At 37.3% G+C, this 20,462-nt stretch overlaps 2 protein-coding genes across 2 annotated transcripts in view; both read right to left on the bottom strand.

The window, feature by feature from the left end:
• The window catches only part of LOC127834214 (cytospin-A-like), a 217,276-nt gene that overhangs the window by 162,430 nt on the left and 34,384 nt on the right, over nucleotides 1–20,462 (bottom strand).
• Nucleotides 2,338–20,462, bottom strand: part of LOC127834205 (cytospin-A-like) — a 36,646-nt gene continuing 18,521 nt past the window's right edge. The window contains 7 exon segments of the mRNA XM_052359862.1: nucleotides 2,338–8,064; nucleotides 9,444–9,503; nucleotides 9,958–10,074; nucleotides 10,684–10,816; nucleotides 11,023–12,874; nucleotides 14,922–15,699; nucleotides 15,701–15,871. Coding sequence (XP_052215822.1) covers nucleotides 7,957–8,064; nucleotides 9,444–9,503; nucleotides 9,958–10,074; nucleotides 10,684–10,816; nucleotides 11,023–12,874; nucleotides 14,922–15,699; nucleotides 15,701–15,871 — 3,219 coding nt within the window. The 3' untranslated portion in view covers nucleotides 2,338–7,956.

Here is a 20,462-nt window from a genome sequence, read left to right as displayed (position 1 = left end):
AAAAATGCATCTTCTTTAGGACTGAAGCCATGCGATGTGTTTAGCAAAGAAATTTGATGAATGGTGACGTTTAAACTAATAGTACATTGTAGATTGCAGACCATATTAGCCAACCCAAACCATTTTCAAACTCGTCCAAGATATAATAAGGATGAAATTCTGACAAAGTGTCATCAAGATCGAACATGAAATATGGCCTCTAGAGTGTTATCAAGGTTTTACAAAAGCCATATATAGCCATATAAGGAAAAATGCCCCGCCCCCTTCTGGCCATGTTTTTCAAGCAACCGGAACCATTTTCAAACATGTCCAAGATATCATTGGGACAAATCTTCTGACCAAGTTTCATGATGATCGGACAATAAATATAGCCTCTAGAAAGTTAACAAGGTTTAACTATAGCTATATAAGGACAAGAGTCGCTCACCTGAGCTAACAAGATATTATTGGGACAAATCTTTTGACCAAGTTTCATGAAGATTAAAATATAAATGTGGCCTCTGGAGTGTTTACAAGGTTTTACTAAAGCCATATAAAGAAAAATGCCCCGCTCCCTGGCAGCCATGTTTTTCAACCAACCGGCATACTTTTTGAACTCGTCCAAGATATTATCGGGATAAATCTTCTGACCAAGTTTCATGAAGATTGGAAGACAATAAATGTGGCCTCAAGAGTTTTAGCAAGGTTTTACTAAAGACATATATAGCCCTATAAGGAAAAATGCCCCGCCCCTGGTGCCCATGTTTTTAAAGCAACCTCAACCATTTTCATCCAAGAAATCATTGGGACAAATCTTCTGACCAAGTTTCAGGATGATCGGAAAATAAATGTGACCTCTAGAGTGTCTAGAGAGGTTTTACTATAGCCATATAAGGAAAAATGCCCCGACCCCTGGCGGCCATGTTTTTCAACCAACCGGCATCATTTTTGAACTCGGCCAAGATATTATTGGGATGAATCTTCTGACTGAGTTTCATGAAGATCGAACTATAAATGTGGCCGCTAGAGTGTTTACAAGATTTTACAATAGCCATATAAGGGAAATTGTCCCGCCCTTTGGCAGCCATACTAAATCAATATCGCCACCTTAGAAAAAATGCCCCGCCCCCTGGTGGCCATGTTTTTAAAGCAACTGGCATCATTTTTGTACTCGTCCAATATATTATTGGGATGAATCTTCTGACCAAGTTTCATTATGATTGGACAATAAATGTGGCTTCTAGAGTGGTAACAAGGTTTTACTATAGCCATATAAGGAAAAATGCCCCGCCCCTTGGTAGCCATGTTTTTCAAGCAAACGTAACCATTTTCAAACTCATCCAAGATATCATTGAAACCAAACTTCTGGCCAAATTTTATAAAGATTGGACAATAAATGTGGCCTCTAGAGTGTTAACAAGGTTTAACTTTAGCCATATAAGGAAAAATGCCCTACCCCCTGGCGGCCATGTTCTTCAACCAATTGTCATTATTTTCCAACTCATCCAACATATTATTGGGATTAATTTTCTTGCCAAGTGTCATGAAGATTGGACAATAAATGTGGCTTCTAGAGTGTTAACAAGGTTTTACTATAACCATATCAGGAAAAATGCCCAGCCCCTTGGCAGCCATGTTTTTCAAGCAAACGTAACCATTTTCGAACTTATCCAAGATATCATTGAGAACAATCTTCTGACCAAATTTAATGAATATTAGACAATAAATGTGGCCTCTAGAGTGTTAACAAGGCAAATGTTAACGCTGCACGACGGGCGACGCATGGCGGACTAAAGGCGATCACAAAAGCTCACCATGAGCACATTGTTCTCAGGTGAGCTAAAAAGAAAGTAAAAAAGTAACCCTCAACTAAAAATGTTTTCCACTCAATTCCTCATTTTCCGGGAATTTAGGTGGCCAGATGACCGATGAACCTGCTTAAACTTGATCTAAGTATTTCAAAATGACCTCAGATGATCCGGCAGCTTCCATGTTATGACTTACAACATTTCATTCATAAATGCCCTTGTCCCGACATAGCTCTTGCTCTTCAAACGGGCATCACTTGCATTACGAATCAAGTCTTGGTTAAACATGCGAACAACTGGTTGTTGTTATAATGAATGTACATCTTGGAAATTAGTTTAGCAGTTCCCAACTCAAATAGTAAGATGCTAAACGTGTATGTCGGATGGATTGCTGAGATTGTATGTCAGGTAAAAAACTGAGCCTTTCAGCATATGGTTGACCTGACAGTGATTGATCATCGTTATGCTAACTTTAAGGACCCAATAAATAATACATTGTTTGAGAAAATTGATAAGAGACTTAACGTAAGTTATACATAACACAAACATCTATACATTAAATTATTTATTTCTATTTGACATGTAATGAATTACAAAAGCAAATGCAATTTAGAACAGAAAAATGATTGAATAATTATGGTAAAAATGGTCAAATGATGAATACTGAACAGTTTGATAAAACAACAGACATTTAAGTCAAAGCTAAAGAGAATAGAAACACATTACAGGCATAAATAATCTCAATTCAAGCATAGACAGAACATGAAACTCCAAAAAGAACATTAGAATAATAACTAATAAACAATTTATGAAATCGAAATATAACAAGACTATTGCCAAGAAATATAAGTCCCCTACTGGTGAAACTCCACCATTTTCAGATTTTTTTGATATTTTATATATTTGTCACCATAGCAACCAGAATTCTATACGTCGGAACAAAATGCAATGACGTGCATAATGTCCATATTGCCATCTGTTCATGTTTCATGAAAAAATATGAAGAACTTTTAAAGTTATCACAGGATCCAGAAAAGTGTGACGGACTGACAGACTGACAGACAGAGCGCAAACCATAAGTCCCCTCCGGTTTCACAAGTAGGGGACAATAAAGCAATGTAAATGTGAAGTTCACATAGTAGGACATAATTTTTAAGATAACTAAGCTGTTTTTCTTTTAAAAAAAGGATGAAATTATATGCAATCTATTTGATTACTGACAGAAAATGCCTGAACAGAAAGTTTTAATTTTGGTAAAATTATGTTATTGATTGATATGTTATAACCATACAATTTTTAATTATAATGTATATGCCCAACCATCTTGGTAAATTTTAAAGTAGTGTAATTTGTGTTAATAAAAGTATTAAAAGTATAAAAGAACTTTTATAAGGAATTCATTTTTAGGTAAAATAGCTTAGAATTTTCATAAACTAATAGATGGCCAAACATAAATGATGACACCACTTAATTTTTAAAATAACGATAAACTTTTTCAAGCATTGCTTAATTAAAATTTACCTGCATATTAACAGTAAGAAAGCATGAACTAAATGAGCCACATACACCGATGCCCCCAATGACACCTGCTTGGGAAAAATTAACAAACAGCCAAAACTGGTAGCACAAAAATTACTATTCTTCATGATCACCTTAAAATGAAATTATTCAGCTGAGAATTGAGAACAAAATCCACCAAGCATTTAAAGAGGAGTTTAGCGCACATTTTTGGGGGACTTTGGTGGAAAACAAAACAATTGATCATAATTCTGAAATCCTTGTTTACAATAATTAAACAGTAAGGTTGATAAACCTTGAAAGTTTTAGCGAAATTGGGCAAACAGTCAAATAGGTTTTGAGTACCCACAATTTGGGGATCATATATTCTTTAGTGGAAAAATAGACAAAGGGTCATAATTCTGCAAAAACTGGTGACATCCATTCTGACACAAATTCTGTTATATAAAAATTTACGACATTAATTTGAGAACATACGAGTGCAATCCACTAAGAATAGTCAAGTGGAATTGTAAACATAACCTTAGGGAATACATACATACACACAAAATGACAAGTGCAAGCACTCAACATCTTGGGGCATAAAAATTGCCATGCTAAAAAATGAACAATACAATATGAATTATGTTATTAAGATGTTTTTTAACTACAAGGTTTAATGATGAGTTATTATTAAATAATATAAATAAATGACTTATAATCTTTAATAATAATAAAACGCAAAAATTCAGATTTGTAGCAAAAAAAGAAACATAAAATGTACTGAGTAACAAATGAGTAAAAAGGATTATGCCATATGATGGACAAAATTTACATAAGTATATATTGCACAATACACGATTCCAAATGGATACAATTGTCTAAACTTAACAAACTGTATGTCAGTGCAAAAGGTTTATCAAGCAGGACCTTGCAGATATCAAGTCAAACAACAAAAGATAAAACACATATTACAAATAAGAGTGATTGATTTATGCTTACAATACTGAGGGCACTAATTGTATGAGTACAAGATACTTTCTTCGTGTCTTTTACATAATAAATGAGTTTGAAAGTTAAATACAATAATATATTTTTACAAATAGAAGTAAGAGATAAGTTTACCAATAATTGGGAATCAAATAAGAAACATTATGTGAAAGAAAGTTTTCTGCTAGATAGCAATAACTGAAAAGGCACAGTGATATGTAGTATGATTACATCTTTATGTATGGTATCATTCTTTACAAATTTTTCAAAATTGCTAGTTTTGTCTCATTTGTATTTCATTAAAAAAACATAATACGAACTATATAATTCAGGAATACACCGTGGGTACTAAGGTTAACAAATTAACATAATGTGCAATTATAATGATGTACCTGTAATTTTAAATACATGTAAGTCAACTATGGTGCATGCAAAAAATAACATCAAATGCTAGAAGTTAGAAATGGATTTCAACTTTCAATAAGAGACATTTTAAGATACATTATACATGTAAAACGCCAATTCAAATTCTTTTTCGAAAAAAATCGTTTTTATAAAAGTAAGTATACCTTTACAATAAAAGGTCAAAAGGTCGATTATAACCAGTGAGCTAGTTTTTAACCACTCTGTGACAGTTACACTGGGTAACGAAAAATAAATGGAGCAATTATTCTGACCAAGTGCCATGATGATTGCGAAGTAAATTATCTTCTAGAGTGTTCAAAAGACTAGTGACTGCATTTTTAAAAACAGCTCAAGTTAGATAATATTGTGGGAAAATTTCTGACCATTTAAAAAAATTATGGCAATAAATGCAGCCTCTAGAGATTTCACAAGGAAAATGTAGACAATAAATGACAGACAATAGTTGATACAAACATTTCACTATTTTCATGTTGTGCTAAAAGAACTAAAAACAATAATACATTTATTTTTTAGATACCGCAATAATGGTAGTAATGCTAATAATATGAGTAACAGTATAGGTTGTAGGGATTTTGTGCCTTTTAGTTGGTTCTTTTGCCATGTATGTCTCTAGACATATTTGTGTCAGCTTAAGTTAAAAAAATGTCTTTAGAAAACATAAGTATTTACTTATTAGAATTTAAAATACTGCTCATGACTGCAGACACAAAGGTCATGAATTTGAAGCATAGTAGATGTTATAAAAGACTGAGACACACTCTGGGAAAACGGGTCTTAATGCATGTTCTTATTCTGCCTTAAAGCAGGACTGCACCATTTCGTCAAATATTTATGAATTTATATAAAATGTGTAAAAAACTTATTATACATATATTTAAAAAAAAAAAAAAAAAAAAAGTTAAGAAGAACATGTGTTGAAAAATGTGAAATTAGCCAGATATTTAATTTTGAAATCAAAAATGTCTGTACAGTCAAATTTGCCAGCATGTATATCATGCATGTAAGATGTGTATCTAAATTTAGTTTTGCTGATCATTTTAATTTCCTGCAACGATATCTATTCATCATCACACGAACACTAACTCTGATCCTAATAAAAAGACGAATGCTTCAGTTATTGTAGGAAAATATGTACAAAATATCTTCGTCACAATCAGCTTGAGGCGCTAATTTGTCTGCTGCATTTCATGAAATTCGTCTTCAATGTATAATTTTTCTTCCCTATTTTGTGTTATTGTAACATATATTTATCAATATATTACAATTTAACACATATGAAAATAGTGCAGTCCCGCTATAAGTGGATTTTTGCTAAGAAAAGACTTCCTTTAAAAGACAAATAACAGGAAGGCCAAAACTATGGTCTATGATTAGGCTGTAAGGCCTGCAGAGACTACCCTGATAGGACTGCACAGACTACCCTGGTAGGACTGCACAGACTACCCTGATAGGACTGCACAGACTACCCTGGTAGGACTGCACAGACTACCCTAGTAGGACTGCACAGACTACCCTGGTAGGACTGCACAGACTACCCTGGTAGGACTGCACAGACTACCCTGGTAGGACTGCACTGACTACCCTGGTAGGACTGCACAGACTACCCTGATAGGACTGCACTGACTACCCTGGTAGGACTGCACAGACTACCCTGGTAGGACTGCACAGACTACCCTGATAGGACTGCACTGACTACCCTGGTAGGACTGCACAGACTACCCTGATAGGACTGCACTGACTACCCTGGTAGGACTGCACAGACTACCCTGATAGGACTGCACTGACTACCCTAGTAGGACTGCACAGACTACCCTGGTAGGACTGCAGACTACCCTGGTAGGACTGCACTGACTACCCTGGTAGGACTGCACTGACTACCCTGGTAGGACTGCACAGACTACCCTGATAGGACTGCACTGACTACCCTGGTAGGACTGCACAGACTACCCTGATAGGACTGCACAGACTACCCTGGTAGGACTGCACAGACTACCCTGATAGGACTGCAGAGACTACCCTGGTAGGACTGCACCAACTACCCTGGTAGGACTGCACTGACTACCCTGGTAGGACTGCACTTATTACCCTGGTAGGACTGCACCAACTACCCTGGTAGGACTGCACAGACTACCCTGGTAGGACTGCACAGACTACCCTGATAGGACTGCACAGACTACCCTGGTAGGACTGCACAGACTACCCTGATAGGACTGCAGAGACTACCCTGGTAGGACTGCACCAACTACCCTGGTAGGACTGCACAGACTACCCTGGTAGGACTGCACCAACTACCCTGGTAGGACTGCACCAACTACCCTGGTAGGACTGCACAGACTACCCTGATAGGACTGCACAGACTACCCTGGTAGGACTGCACAGACTACCCTGATAGGACTGCAGAGACTACCCTGGTAGGACTGCACCAACTACCCTGGTAGGACTGCACTGACTACCCTGGTAGGACTGCACAGACTACCCTGGTAGGACTGCACAGACTACCCTGGTAGGACTGCACTGACTACCCTGGTAGGACTGCACAGACTACCCTGGTAGGACTGCACTGACAACCCTGGTAGGACTGCACAGACTACCCTGGTAGGACTGCACAGACTACCCTGGTAGGACTGCACAGACTACCCTGGTAGGACTGCACAGACTACCCTGGTAGGACTGCACTGACAACCCTGGTAGGACTGCACAGACTACCCTGGTAGGACTGCACAGACTACCCTGATAGGACTGCACAGACTACCCTGGTAGGACTGCACAGACTACCCTGATAGGACTGCAGAGACTACCCTGGTAGGACTGCACCAACTACCCTGGTAGGACTGCACTGACTACCCTGGTAGGACTGCACAGACTACCCTGGTAGGACTGCACAGACTACCCTGGTAGGACTGCACTGACTACCCTGGTAGGACTGCACAGACTACCCTGGTAGGACTGCACTGACTACCCTGGTAGGACTGCACTGACTACCCTGGTAGGACTGCACAGACTACCCTGGTAGGACTGCACTGACAACCCTGGTAGGACTGCACAGACTACCCTGGTAGGACTGCACAGACTACCCTGGTAGGACTGCACAGACTACCCTAGTAGGACTGCACAGACTATCCTGGTAGGACACTTTACACACATGCATTAGTCCCCTTGTCCCACATCAAGGCTCATACTTAACATCAACAGTTGGTATAAGGCAAATATGTCTGTAGATGTGGTTTGTGAACAGAACTCTTAATGAAGGGAAAGGCTATGGAAGAGGCTTGTGGTCGACTTCAAAGTGTTTGTAGATTGCAGTGACGTAGTTGAACACAGCCTGCCAGTCCGGCCTCTCCATGGCAACCATGTCGTTGATGTTCTGCAAACCAAACAAAGAGTCAGGTACAGGTCTGGGCCAGTTAAATAATACTTTAAAAGCCTATCAAAACAAGGGCTGTTTGTAAAACTTGCATGCCCCCAATATGGGCTTTCAGTTGTAGTGGCAGCGATTGTGCGAATACGTTTTTGTCACTGCGACCTTGGCCTTTGACTTAGTGTCCTAAAAATCAATAGGGGTCATCTGCCAGTCATGATCAATGTACCTATGAAGTTTCATGATCCTAGGCCTAATTATTCATGAGTTATCATCAGGAAACCATTTAACTGTTTTGAGTCACTGTGACCTTGACCTTTGTCCTTGTGACCTGAAAATTAATAGGGGTCATCTGCCAGTCATGATTAATGTACATATGAAGTTTCATGATCCTAGGCGTAAGCATTCTTGAGTTATCATCTGGAAACCATTCTACTATTTTGAGTCACTGTGACCTTGAACTTTGACTTAGTGACCTGAAAATCAATAGGGGTCATTTGCGATTCATGATCAATGTATCTATGAAGTTTCATGTTCCTAGGCATAAGCATTCTTGAGTTATCATCCGGAAACCATTTTACTATTTTGAGTCACTGTGACCTTGACCTTTGACCTAGTGACCTGAAAATCAATAGGGGTCACCTGCCAGTCAAGATCAATGTGCCTATGAAGTTTCATGATCTTAGGCCAAAGCGTTCTTTAGTTATCATCCGGAAACCATCTGGTGGACGGATGGACGGACCGACCGACATGTGCAAAACAATATACCCCCTCTTCTTCGAAGGGGGACATAATAAAGGCTGATAATAACTTTTGGATGAACCTGTAAATCAAACTTACATCTTTAAAATAGTTTGTGTGTACTCAAAATAAATGGGTATTCTTTTGTGGCGTTCACGTGTCTGATATGCAACTTGCTCCTTTTAATAATTTTTGTTATAAGTAAGTCAGCTATTCCATGTATTTGGTGCAAATGTTTGAGCAACTAGACCCTGTTTGTTTATTTGGATTTTCACCATTTTTAACATTCATTTTACATATATACTTATACTTGCAAAACTCAATGCAAGTGTTTTACCACTACTTAGTACACATGCTTATGCCAGTAACTACATCTGCTCTACTTTTTGTATAATATAATGAAATACATATCAAAGACATCTTGACCCAAATATCGCATATTGCTCCCCTTTAGGCAGCAATATTTATTAGGACCAAAATATACTTATATTATTTTGAAATGATTACAACAACTTTTTTATTCTGTTCTTTAAAGAACACTTAAGAAACACTTGTAAAGCGTTTCAAGAGTTTTATAACTGAACATGCGTAAGGGAACTAAAAAGGATTCAATTGTTTATGTAGTTCAAATCAATTGCACTTACTAGTGTTGAAGAGATTCCCACACTGTCAGCAGCATTGAAGGCCAAAGTAAAGTTGCGTCTCTGCAATAATAAAGTATACTTCAAATGCTTGGCATTAATTGACATTCCTTTGATCCACAATATGTATCAAGAACATTCATAGAAGAAATACCAAAATGAATTTGTAAAGTAGTTAAACAAACTTGAGTTTTTCAATGAATGCTTTCAATTGTTGATTTTTACAATATGTAAAATACCAGAAACCCATATCAATTTCATACATGTATTTATTGAAACAAAAAAAAACAGGCTAAAGACCACGTATCCCTTTTTCCCCAGGAAATTGAGTACAGACTGTCGCAATTAGCCGATGCTTTTACAGATATAATGCAAACAGATGTAAAACCATGTTTACGTTTCAGCTAAAGTTTAGCCAAATTTGCTTCATAACTGTTATATAATTAGGTGACAGGCACCACTTAAAAATCTATTGTGAGGATACAAAATATCCCCAGACCGGCTTAGGGCGACTGACCTTATCCTCCGAGTTTAACTCTCCATATGGTATCCTCTCTGGCAGGTAGCTATGTATCAATGCACAGAAGGCCAGCCCATCATTCCAACTGCTACTGAAGTTGGTGATATCAACGTTCTGGAAAACCCGGATATGTTTATTTGATAGTACAACGCAGTATAGTAAATCTCAAATGATTCTGATAAAGATGGACAGTACATGCATAAGTCATGTCATAATACAAAATAAATTTGACACAGACATTTTGCATATTTTAGTTATCTTACTAGAAAGCAGTGTTGCTTCAAGATTTTGAAAACAATACATTATACCTACAGGTTGTACATGTATTTGCAAATTATGTGTTTCTCTTGAAACTGAAAAACCCTAAAGGTATTTAACAAAAACCAATACTTTTTAAAAAGCAATCTGAACTAGAGTTTGTCATAGTAGATCAAAACAAAAAGGGGCATAACCTTTGGAACTTTTAACATAAAGTATAATTAAACTTCCCTGTGCACAGCTTCTTAACATTTTGAACAATCAAAAGTGTATTAGTACTTTGTCAGATAAGCATGTGTCTACAGACAGACAGATGAATTCAGTATGGGTTTACAGGGTTGGGTGTATTCTGAGGAATAATAAGCCCGAATAATTCTGTTCATGAAACCATTCATTTCATTACCCGGTACTGCATTTTGTAACCACACTTGTGTACATCTATGTTGGCTATTGTAAAACACCTACACTATAAGTGATTGTCTTCTGCTGGCACCATTTGAGCAATGCATTTCTACGTGATCCTTTGAAAGACTTGGCAAGTCGAGACAGTGGGTCCTGTTTGGTTCCCTCCTTCCTTTCAGCTGTTCCTATCTCAAGACTGGCAACAAAACAAAACATAATGCATACATCATGTCAACAGAGTTTAGCAGACTGAAAATTACACATACACAAATGTTATGGGTATGGCAAATACCACCATTTAAAATCTTAGATCATATTCAAAGTTCATACAATGACGCACAAAGCAGAAATAAATGCATTCAAATTTCCAGAGTCCAAACAAACAAATGAAAAGCAACATACTTGACACCACTACTTCTTCGAGACGGAGTTCTACTGGTCAATAAGCTGGACAGGGATGGTGAAGGCTCAGCTCTAGAAATGGGAGGCGCAGACTTGGGGGTTTCTACACCTGGAGAGCTTGGGGCCTCAAAATTCATGGAATGTCTCAGCAGGGGGGACGGGCGTTCTCGTTTCAAGGCTGAACGTAGCGGGGTACCATATTCTGGTGACAAAAGCCCTTGGTCTCCAACAGGGGACCCAGGAGATTTCAGGATTTCATTGAAGTCTCTGATACCCAATAACGAGGACTCAGAGTCTGAATTTCTGCGTGAGCTACATGAACTAGAATGTATTGATGAGCAACCACTTTTCACTTGCTCCTCTATGGAACGGATCAAGTTCTTGACTGAAAGAGTTTGTGACTTGTCACCAGTCTTCCGCCCATCTCTTAGGCCTAGAAGTTCTTTGTCAACAGAACTGAAGACTTTTCCTTTCAATTCAGCTGATGACAATATAGATTGTTTAACTGATGCATTTGCTTTTTCCTGAATCTTATAAGTATCAATTTCACCCTTCAGCTTATCAATTTCATACTGTTGTGTCTGACATTTTTCCTTCAAGCTTGCATTGTCTGATTTCAATTTTTCAACATCAGACTGAGTTTCAGACCGGAAATCATTAGCAATCCTAACAGCCACTTGCAAGTCCTTCTGAAACTGGGTCCATTCTTCTGCCTCTTTTTCATGTGTATTTTTAAGATCCTGGAGTTCATTCTCAGCAACATCTTTTAGCTGCCTCATCACGCTTACCTCCCCTTGAAGCTCTTGTATTTTTGCAGTGTACTCCTTACGCTCTTCGAAATATCGTTCACTGTTCTGCTCTAACTGTTCGATATGCTCTCTCAGATTTTCCAGTTCTTGCTGGTAGTCATACTTGTTCTTATTTGCGACCTCAAGTTTGTATTCCATATCGATAATCTGGGATTTGGCATTGTTTCTATGAACTTTCACTTCTTCCTCTTTGGTAATTAACTGGTCTTTTAGCCTCATTACTTCATTCTGACTATGGGCCAGTGCATCTTGCACATCGGCAAATCTGACCTCTAGTTTGTCTTTCTCTTGCCTTGTGCTATGCAGCAACTCTTCCAGATCACTCTGATCATTTACTTTGCAATATGACTCCAACTCTTGCACCTTAGTCTTTTCATTTTCAAGTAATGTCTTATAATGTGTTACTTCAATCTGTTCATTTGACAAGGCCTCCTTTAGTGCCATAACCTGTTTCTCAAAATTACCCTTTTCAGATCGCATATCGTTTAACTTATCCTCCAACATTTGAGCCTTATCTTTCACTGTCTCCATATGCCTCTGACTTTCTCTGGACTCACTTTCAGCTGCCCTTAACTTCCTTAAAAACTCCTCGCGTTCATCTTGAGCACCTTTAAGAAGTTCCAACAAATGCTGATCCCTGTCCGACTTATTTGGCAGATCACCGCTGATCAGCAAGCACTTCAAGTGCTCAATCTGTGTACGGCAGTGTTCCAGCTTCTCTGTCTGTGTGCACAGTGACTCCAGCAACACGGTCCTCTCATCAGCCAATCTCTCGTTCTCCTCTGTGAGCTCATTGACAGTCTCTTGCAGATCGCCCAACTCTTGCAGTGTGGCTTGCAGTTCCTCATTAGTGCTATAGTGATTCTCCTCCATTTGCTGGATGCGTTCAGTGAGGTTTGCCACAGATATGTCGCTGAGCGCGTCGCTGCTCTTGCTCCGCGTGTCCCACTTTCCATGCATCTCCAGTGCATCGCCAGTTCCGTGGTAATCGATGAAAGACATGCCCGGCTCAGACATCGTAATGGAAGCAGACCTTTTCATGCCTTTAAAAACAAGAATATCAGTGAAACTGATGGATGCTCCCCGATGATGCGCTTTGTCAATGTATGTGTTAATAAACACCTAAAAAATCTATTATTAGCCTCGGTGACCTTGACCCAGTGACCCCAAACCTCATCAAAAGGTAGAGGTCCATGCAAGGTACCTACATGCCATAAATGAAAGCGATTGGTAAAGTATTGAAGGTGCTATGAAAAACTGAAACAAAAGAGTGACGGAAAAATCTATTATTAGCTTCAGTGACCTTGACCCCAGTGACCTCAAACCTCATCAAAAGGTAGAGGTCCATGCAAGGTACTTACATGCCAAATATGAAAGAGATCGGTTAAGAATTGAAGGTGCTATGAGAAACTGTAACAAAAGAGTGACGGAAAAATTATTATCAGCCTCAGTGACCTTGACCCCAGTGACCTCAAACCTCATCAAAAGGTAGAGGTCCATGCAAGGTACCTACATGCCAAATATGAAAGAGATTGGTTAAGTATTGAAGGTGCTATGAGAAACTGTAACAAAAGAGTGACGGAAAAATCTATTATTAGCCTCAGTGACCTTGACCACAGTGACCTCAAACCTCATCAAAAGGTAGAAGTCCATGCAAGGTACCTACATGCCAAATATGAAAGAGATCGGTAAAGTATTGAAGGTGCTATGAGAAACTGTAACAAAAGTGTGACAGAAGAATCTATTATTAGCCTCAGTGACCTTGACCCCAGTGACCTCAAACCTCATCAAAAGGCAGAGGTCCATGCGAGGTACCTACATGCCAAATATGAAAGAGATCAGTTAAGTATTGAAGGTGCTATGAGAAACTGTAACAAAAGTGTGACGGATATGTAAGGAAGGAAAGAAGGAAGGACAAACTGGCAACTATATGCTCCACCGAAATTTTATTTCGGGGAGCATAAAAATGTTACATTCATATGTAAAATACACTGATGCATATTCAGTCCAATGGCATCGCCAGAAAGTATACTTAAATCAGCATTTGTAATGAATTATTTGAGGAACTATAATACATTTAATTTCACAGAATTAAATTCCATTATTACATGGTCTATATGAATTTTGGGGTCTTTAAAAAGGATTTGTAGAACTTCCCAACAAAACAGATTGATGATGCCATACAGTAGCATACAATGTCAATGTCATGTTATAATGCGCATATATAAACATGAATTATGAAAGTTGTACTGATTATTTGTCATTTTACTAAAGACATTCCACCAGTCTGCAAAATTATCCCATCGCCTGATCGCCAATACGATGAAATCTCGGCTCTGGCGTTAGAAAAATTAAATATAGATCACCTGAATTGCAATGAAAAAAAATCGTATTTAAAATGATGTAATACTTGGTAAACTAAACTTGCATTCTACGCCGATATATGAAATAATAGTGCGAGGGTTTTTGTAAATTAAGTAAAACCTTTGAATGTGTGTTATTAATAGCTTTGAAATTACAAAATAACCGTTAGTGTTTATCATTCATATGATTAAGATCGATACCCGTGAGCACCAGCTTTGTATTTTTACTGGAAATACTTGCTGTCGAGATGTTGCAGAACTTCGAAAATAATGAAAATAGCATCGCAAAATATTGTAAAGAACTCTCAGAATAAGATGTGATGGAATAAAAGTTTGAAACCTGGAATACTGATTTGTTTACAATCTTAGCCCCTAATTATTGCCGTCCTTCCATGATAATGTCACTGTAAATTAATTTAAATTTTATCTGGCTATGAAATTTTTTCTCTGGCTATGACATTTTCAAAGTTTCATAGCCACATTTTCTATGAAGACAACAAAGTTAGTTTTGCAGACTGTTTCACACAAGAAGAAAATTTATAATTACAGTACTGATAATACGGAATGAATTATAACATTTATTGTTCATTATTTAAATAGGCAAGTTTAGTTGTCTATTTGGCTATTTTAAATACCATACTACAGAAATTAATTTTTGGCATAAGCAAAATGTGCAAAAAAACAAATATTTGATTTTGCCTGTAAAAACAAGAATTTACATATATACCTGGACCAAGAAGCAATCCCTGCACCAATGAAATGGCCTGCCCGTCTGTGGACAGACTATCGTAGCTAGTGCTCGCCTTGAGTGCAGATTCCACCTCCAGGTTATGTTTAATCAGGCTCAATTTTTCACAGTCTGTAATCTGAGCCTCTACCCCCAATTTCATGAGTTGTTCCTTCATTAATGCATTCTGAGACCTGTAAATGTCTAACTCCTCCAACAGATTATGACTCGGTATTTGTTCCTTTAACTGTCTAATTTCATACTTGTACTTTTCTATTTCCATTTTTCGATTTTCATTGATCTGAATCTGTTCAGAAACCTTTGCCTCCATTATCTTCCTCTCTTTTTCAAAATTTGCCAGGAGTTCTGCATTATAAGCCATCACATCAGGTGTGGCAGACTTTCTATTTTTTACACTCTTCTCTTTGCTGACATTTTGCGTTGAATGCGCTCTTTTCATGTTTGCTGACAGTTTTGTTGGAGTTTTGTTTGCCTGAGCAGAGCCAGCCTTGTCAATATGTTGGGAGCTACAAGACTTTCTTATTGGTGTACCAGTCAATGATTGTTTGATCGGCCTGGGCTTCGCAAATCCATCTTTATCTTTAAATTGCACATTCTCCTTGTTACTAGTATTTCTCTTCTTCGCTTCAGGCAGTCCCAGACTAGAGCTTGGCCGTTTTTCTAAAGCTGATTGCTTATGTTTTTGATGACTAGTTAAATTATCCTGGCTTTTACTCAGAAAGTTTTTATTTAAAGGGGAGTCAATCCCCTGTCCCATTCAGTGCCTGCTTTTTCACAGAAGACAGACCAGAATTGTCTGACTTGGAATCCTTCATCTTGGTTGGTGTCTGAGTGGAGGACTTGCTGGCTGATGGAGGTTTAGACCGGGACGCAGATCCGTCCCGCTTGGAGGTGCTCATATTGTCGGCATTTGTACGAAACCGCAACAACTGAAGTGAGAAAGAGGACTCATTGGCTCGTGACAAAACAGAGCTACATTTCAGATGAACTCAGTAAACAAACAGCCAATTATAGTGCTTTTTCTTACTACAGCCACAGTAATTTTTGTCTATTCAATTTCACAGATGGTAACTGTTGTAATTGTTACCAATTATTGTCTCAAGATAATTGTATGTTAAAGGGAGGTAGTCTGTTATCACATGACATAACTGAATAGTCTGCAGTTAAAGGATACATGTAGATTGAAATCAGCCAATTTTAGTTGTATTTCATTTTACTTACAAGTAAATGTTGGATAAACAGTGTGTGTGTATTGCAAAATTTATGAGGTTCCACCGCACCTGATGCTGTGTTATGTGAGGAGCCAGGGTGTGTAAAGGCACTCCTACCATAGTAACTATTTGACCCATGAAAATTTGTACAAATTTAACATTATAGCTGCAAAAAATATAAAAAATATTTCTAATTTTAAGTGTGGTCTTGTGTTCTGGGCGGGGGAGCCACAGCACCTTAAGGAAACCCCACTGTGATCATTAACCAAACTAACATGCTACCAGAAACGGGTAGTGAACACAGGTCGCCTAGGCCCCATTGTGAAAAATATTAATATACAAGATTTATATTCTTTAATGCCTATACATATTCTACCTTAGATTCCCTTTATACAGGATCAAACATGATTATAGCTTAAGCTATTACATTACACAGATTCATGACGTGGTAGATTTTGTAATCTGGTAAAAATCATTCCCTACAAAATGTTGTTAAAAGCATTTACAATATCTAACTCATAAAGCAATAGAAACAACAACAAAAATGTACCTAATGAGCAGGTCAGGGGTTTTTCATAGCCATTTAAGGTACATGTAAAAGGAGTTTGGTAAATTGTGGATTTTTTTATTGTTAAATGGCTAATTGGGGGAAAAAATATATCGACAAATGGACCAACTTGGCAATATTTGTAACAACAAATATTGAAACATCAAGCCCAGTGTCCGACAAATCCATTGCCCGGAGCCCGGGGGCTACCGAAATTTTTCATCGGGCTACTGAAATTTGCCAGCTTACGCCCGCCGGACTACTATAAATCTATAAGAGCGGTATATGCCCGATATATATTTTTAAAACCAAATTATGGGTGGGTAATATAGAAGATAAGAGTCATAAACAAAAACGTTTGAAATTTTCTAAAGTGTCAAATGAATTTCGGCATATGGATCTATTTAAAGATATGATGAAATAAGCTCCCAATCAGGACCGTTGTATTGCAACAAGCCTAAATCACCTGCCACGGTTTGCATGCGTTGTGTACAGCTATTTTAGAATACAAAATTCTACATTTAATAAATGAATTTCTTTGTCCAGATAAAAAGCGCGAAAAAATTTGCGTTAGTGTATTTATTTGTAAACAAGGGCTGTTTGTAAAACATGCATGCCCCCCATATGGGCCCTCCGTTGTAGTGACAGCCATTGTGTGAATATGTTTTTTGTTACTGTGACCTTGACCTTTGACCAAGTGACCTGAAAATCAATAGGGGTCATCTGCGGGTCACAATCAATGTACCTATGAAGTGTCATGATCCTAGGCAAAAGCGTTCTTGAGTTATTATCCGAAAATCATTTTACTATTTCGGGTCATCGTGACCTTGACCTTTGACCTGGTGACCTCAAAATCAATAGGGGTCATCTGCAAGTCATGATCAATCTACCGATGAAGTTTCATGATCCTAGGCATATGCGTTCTTGAGATATCATCCGAAAACCATTTTACTATTTCGGGTCACCGTGACCTTCACCTATGACCTAGTGACCTCAAAATCAATAGGGGTCATCTGCGAGTCATGATCAATCTACCCATGAAGTTTCATGATCCTAGGCGTATGCGCTCTTGAGTTATCATCCGGAAACCATTTTACTATTTCGGGTCACCGTGACCTTCACCTTTGACCTAGTGACCTCAAAATCAATAGGGGTCATCTGCAGGTCATGATCAATCTACCCATGAAGTTTCATGATCCTAGGCGTATGTGTTCTTGAGTTATCATTCAAAAACCATTTTACTATTTCGGGTCACCGTGACCTTGACCTTTGACCTAGTGACCACAAAATCAATAGGGGTCATCTGCGAGTCATGATCAATGTACCTATGAAGTTTCATGATCCTAGGCCCAAGCGTTCTTGAGTTATCGTCTGACAACCACCTGGTGGACGGACCGACAGACAGACCGACGGACCGACAGACCGACATGAGCAAAGCAATATACCCCCTCTTCTTCGAAGGGGGGCATAATAAAAATTTTGAGTACAACATTGAGATCATTTAATTTCCATTAAAAGTATCGTTGTGAATCTCAACTAAAGTACCGGGTTATCTCGCAAATTATTTGGCATTGACATTTCCTCTTAATAAAATATAATGTAAACACGCTGCATCAGCTCCTTCATTATTGAAACAATTATTGTATTGTATACTGACTGCACACAAGTGTCGTAACATACGGATGCAATACGTAAATTCGGACAGTACTTAAAGTCGGACACAAGTAAAAAAATGATTTAATACTTTTGATTTCTTGAAACTCGGCATTTGTTGTTAAAAAGGGCAATTTTATTGATTAACACCAAACAAGTACATCGTATTGATCATCTAAACGCTTTATTTACGTTTCCGACTTAACGTGCTGTCCGAATTTAAGTACATGTGCACATACATGTAATATCTACATGTAGTATATGATTTTCTTTGGTACATTTACATTTAAGTACAAGGTTCCTGTTCTGTTACATTGATTTACGATATTGACTGTGTACATCAGACTACTTGCTGTATTATGTATATGTATGTATACATATTATGTATATGTAAATGAAGAAATAAAATAAAGATGAAAACCTGCCTCTTATCATTTTGTAGGAAAATTGTATGGGCTACCAAATATTTTTATTGGTAGCCCTGGGCTAGAGTGGGCTACCTGAGAAATAGGAAATTTGTCGGACACTGAAGCCATTTCCTGGCAATTTGGGGGAAAATGCAATTCACGCTTTAAGTCCACACATTTGGGGAAAAAACTTATTTAAGATAACTAGTTATAAAAATTCAATTTAGAAGAACACAATCATATATAGTTAAATACTTATTTAGATGTTTATGAAATAAAAGTGAGATATAATAATAATAATCATTAGTCACTTTTTTAAATTATATATATATATTATTTTTTGGGGGTAAATATTTTTTTTTTTACAAATGTTGGGTTTGGGATTGGGTCTGCTTGCTTAGGAATTGGGTCCGTTTTCCAGCCTTTTGTAATAGCAGGAAAATCCCGCCAGGTGCTTTCTTGTACAAGTAAAAGTGCAATCACAAATAACACCAGGTAAATTAATACTGTAACATAATACACAGGTCAATTCAAAACTTTTTTCAACCATATCATCTGTTGTAAAATTATACAGGTTTTGAAATTGATCATGTTGTTCATGTAAAAACTCAACATACCATATAGATACATCATGATTGTATCAGGGCTATAGATAACAAGCGTATTTGCGTTATTACGCAATTAAAATAACCAACATAGTAACTAAATTCAAAATAAAGAGTACAAAAATGCAAATCAAAATTTAATAACGTAATTCCCGTAAAAAACCTTACAAGCACCGGGCGTATTTTTTAGACTGCTTATTTTTCGTACAAAAATGTACCGGATAGTTTATATGTCGTCCTATGAAGAAAAGAAGGCAGTCTTTCCAGTGGATATCAATCTTTGGGGTATTATTGTAACTATTCGTAGACCTGTCCGATTTCTACTTTCATTTTCAAGGTATTCAACTCAAAATGACCCAAAAACAGGGTGCATCGCTTTGAACAGCCATAACTTCATCAATTGTGCAGCGATTTTCACGAATTTGGTCTTATTCAGCGCAAAAATGAATGAACTTTGATCAGAAATTCAGTAATTGTTTGTTGTTATGTACAGGTACCTTTTTGAATTCCATTTGTATAAATAATATAGTAACCTTTGTAGATTCTTATTATATTATATATGTCATTCCCTAAATTACCCAATTAAGTTAAAAAAAAACGGGGTTGAAAAACACAATTAAGCTCAAAAGTAGGGGGTGAAAATTTTTGCTAAAACTCTATTGAATTTACAAAAACCCTATTGTTGTCAAAAACAGAGGGTGAATTACCCAATATACCCTAAAGTTATATATAGCCCTGGTTGTATTGATAACATGTTATAAGAGACCTATGCATTTTATGTTTAAGAAGCCCAACGCAAGCCCCAACAGCAAATTTTTGTTTAAACTTCTGAAATTATTTTGGGATTATGAGGCATTGTTGCAAAACATTTGGATTTTCTAGAAATACTATACTGAAATAATTTTCAACCAACTTCTTCATGTATATATATATTTTTTAATGTTCATGTTCATGCTATCATTACTTCAAAAAAAAGAGAAACATATACACACAAAAAATTCATGGATATAAATACCTTGCAAAATTAGTCAGTCGTTTTTATATACATTAACAAAATTAACCTCTCTGCAGTCATAAAAACAGATATGCAATCAAAG

Source organism: Dreissena polymorpha, chromosome 1, assembly GCF_020536995.1.
Source record: "Dreissena polymorpha isolate Duluth1 chromosome 1, UMN_Dpol_1.0, whole genome shotgun sequence".
Lineage (NCBI taxonomy): Eukaryota > Metazoa > Mollusca > Bivalvia > Myida > Dreissenidae > Dreissena > Dreissena polymorpha.
The sequence above is the reverse complement of the archived record's forward strand: the minus strand, read 5'-3'. Positions and strand labels throughout refer to the sequence as shown.